The sequence below is a fragment of the Curcuma longa genome, chromosome 13 (assembly GCF_044706935.1).
Source record: "Curcuma longa cultivar G26 ecotype Majalengka, Jawa Barat chromosome 13, ITB_CL_G26_1.1, whole genome shotgun sequence".
Taxonomy (NCBI): domain Eukaryota; kingdom Viridiplantae; phylum Streptophyta; class Magnoliopsida; order Zingiberales; family Zingiberaceae; genus Curcuma; species Curcuma longa.
The window spans coordinates 1,153,094-1,156,234 of NC_133873.1; the positions used below are offsets into that span (position 1 = coordinate 1,153,094).

The following is a 3,141-nucleotide window of genomic DNA, read 5'->3' on the forward strand; positions in this document are numbered from 1 at the left end:
ATCAATCCTATTCTCCCGATCATAGGAGGTGGCGGAGACTACGACAAGATCAAAATATTTGATGATTCAATGTATGACAATGATGGAATTGACGATGAAATAGTCAGTGATCTAATTTTTTATCTCAACGTCAAGACTAGTGTACTCAATTAGGTCATTGTCAATGCTTCCAAAGGCGCCAGCGCTTATGTTGCACAAGAGACTTCTCCTTCAAAGAAAGCACCAAGTCTTGTTCAAAACTTTGATGCCATTTAGCTTCAACAAACATGATGCCGCAATAAACAGATTTGTCCATGGACATAGAAAATATAAATATTTCGATTGTATTAGAAGAACATGAGCAGACACAAATAGAGATTTTAACTAATTAATGGAACCAAAGAAATAGTAGATGATTGTGATTTGAATGAAGGCATTCTTGTGGATGAAGAAAATCAAGAGAAATCATCTATCACTTCAACAATATCCCCCTCTTGTACATATACCTTGTCAATCTTTTTTCTCAAATTCCATGTCAACTAATTTGATAGCTTCAGTTACTATAGTTGCTCCAATTTCTTTTTTGACATCTTACGGAAGGATCTTGGAAGGTGGAGCTCCGAGCTAGCCTCGGTCGTTGGATTACTTGGGAGGTGGGCAGTGGCTCGTCGAATCCATTAGAGCTAACTCTAGTAATCATAGAGAAGGTGGCAATGATGAAGATAGTGGTGAGCGTTGTGGTCGCATGCACGGTGGCGGTGCTCACTGTGTGCCACTATATACAGAGCTCGGGCTGGTGGTCGTGGGTTGCTACAGTGATCAAAGAGCTTGAGTAGCAGGCCGCTTGGCCTATCTAGAAGCTGCGACAAGTAGCGGACGCGATGATAGTGGATTCTGCCGAATTGATATCAGAGGATCTTCCTCTTGGACGACCATTTGATACTACTTTAAATTCGAGAAAGAATTTTTTTAATCTAGGGTCACTAATATAGGCGGATATGAAGATTTTTATTATTATTTTTGATAATTTTTATTTTTAATAATTTTTAAAAGTTTTGATATTTAGAGTAGTTTTAAAAAATTTTATTTTATTTTTAGAATTTTAAGTTCCTTTAGAGTTTTTAGGATTTTAATTTTTTTTGTTAGGATTTTTTCTTCTTTTATAAGTTAAAATTTTGGGTTTATAACTATTATCAGTTAATGTTAGGGAGAAATTTTGATTTAAAAATATTTTTAATAGTTCTATTTATTTTCCTATCTGTTGGTATTCTTTTGAATCAATAAATTGTAGATGTTTGATTTTCGATATTCACAATTGATCAACGAAATTAATACAGTCCACAGGATAATAATTATCCCATTCGATGTCATGATTCAATTCAACATCTTCATGAGATTATGTGTACTTCCTGCCATCTAAACTTAAGAAGTTGATATATACTAGTCCATTTCAATAGTATTCTTTTCGTTTAAATAATCTATATAAAATTGAAAATAAAGTTGATACTAATCCTCAAGAGAATAAATAAAAGAAATAAAATTCAAATTTCATTATAGATAAATATTTTAATAGTTGATCGATGAATTAAAAAAGAAAATTAGCTATCTTTAAAATTAGTTAAATAAAATTAGGGCATCCGAATTATAAAAAACAAAAACAAAAGTCGATACTAATCCCTGCGATCTGATTGCACTTGTCCAGAGAGCAGATTATATTAAAAAGAAACTACTAAGAAAATGTATATGCGATGCTATAGGACATGATCAGACAAGATTTTGGAGCTTGCAGACGGACCGACCCACTTTATGAAAAGATCAGGGTTCAGAAACAGATGCAGGTGGTGCGATACTTGTGGTTCCACCTGTCCACTCTTGTGTCGCAGGGTACCCTACGGGCACAGACACGTATACTGTCCTACACGACCGGGCCAAGGGAGCTGAATGCACGAGATCACCCACAATGCATGCACGTGTTCCCCACTCCATTCTTATGTCTCCTTAAAAGCAATCCTAGCTCTTTATGTCATTCACGCACCTTCCACTCTTGTGTCACTGATTTGAACCACTATCTGAAGTTAATCCTTACGTACCGAGCAAGGAACTCCATCGACTTGTAAGCCCCAATTTGCGTTGCACAATTAAGCACGAATTTCTGTCAGCAGTCCCCTGTTTATTAATTAGATATATATGTATCCGAATAGGATCCCAGTCTTTTTGCTACGTGACACATAGAAGAGTACACCTGACCTTGCACAGGGCAAACACCAGGGGCACTGCCACCCCTCTCTTCTTCCTATCCCATAACTTAATTAGCAACCATTTATGTGATCTTTCCCTTTCCCATCTTTCTTTCTTCTCAAAATCACATCCATTGCAAGTGCCTTTGCCCCCATTAAACTATTATATACATTATATATACCACTGCTTGAAGACATAGCAAATTAATTAACATTTTATGTATGATCAACTACACAACACACAGACTACTGCTATACATATTATACACATTGATGAGCAAAGCGATGTTCATATGATCAGCACAGGACATCCTTGAGTAGCTTGTACCTGCGGCCTGTGGGCTTGGAAGAAGCAGTACTGGTGGCGCCGGACTTGCCGCGGCCGCGGGTTTGTTCCCGGAAACGGCCTTGCTTAACCTTTCCGTCGTCGCCGGAGCCGTCGCCACTGCTACCGGTAGAGTGACCTCTGCTGGCCGACAGCAGCTTCTTTGAGTAGAGGATGGAGGAGCCGCGCTTGGATTCGCTCGTGCTCCTGCTTTCGCTGATGCACCAGTCGCAGACGGTGGGGGCGGCAAGGGTGGCCTCCTCGTAGTAGTTGGTGCAGTAGGAGTGCTGGAATCGGTGGTTACAGCGGGAGCAGAGGAAGAGCTTATCGGCGAAGCCGACATCGCCGCACATGGAGCAAACTATGTTGGCATTAGCCATCGCGAAACAGAGAGAGAGAGTGAGAGAGAGAACAGAGCTGGGGAATAAAATCAGAGCAAAGATGTTCGATGTACTAATTAAACCGATGAAAATATATAAATCTTGGATAGAACTGCCGGTGTGATGCGTGTGTGTGAATTTATTTATAGTTTATTAATGACATAAAACTATATCAAATTAATTTATATCTTAACATGCATAATTTTTTATATTGGTAGTA

The 3,141-nt window shown here is 38.7% G+C and overlaps 1 protein-coding gene across 1 annotated transcript; it reads right to left on the reverse strand.

Moving 5' to 3' along the window:
• Positions 1 to 2,513: 2,513 nt before the first annotated feature.
• Positions 2,514 to 2,921, reverse strand: LOC141843820 (uncharacterized). The gene has a single exon (XM_074731843.1). It carries the CDS (start codon positions 2,919 to 2,921, stop codon positions 2,514 to 2,516), a length of 408 nt encoding a protein of 135 aa, XP_074587944.1.
• Between the last annotated feature and the right edge of the window lie 220 nt (positions 2,922 to 3,141).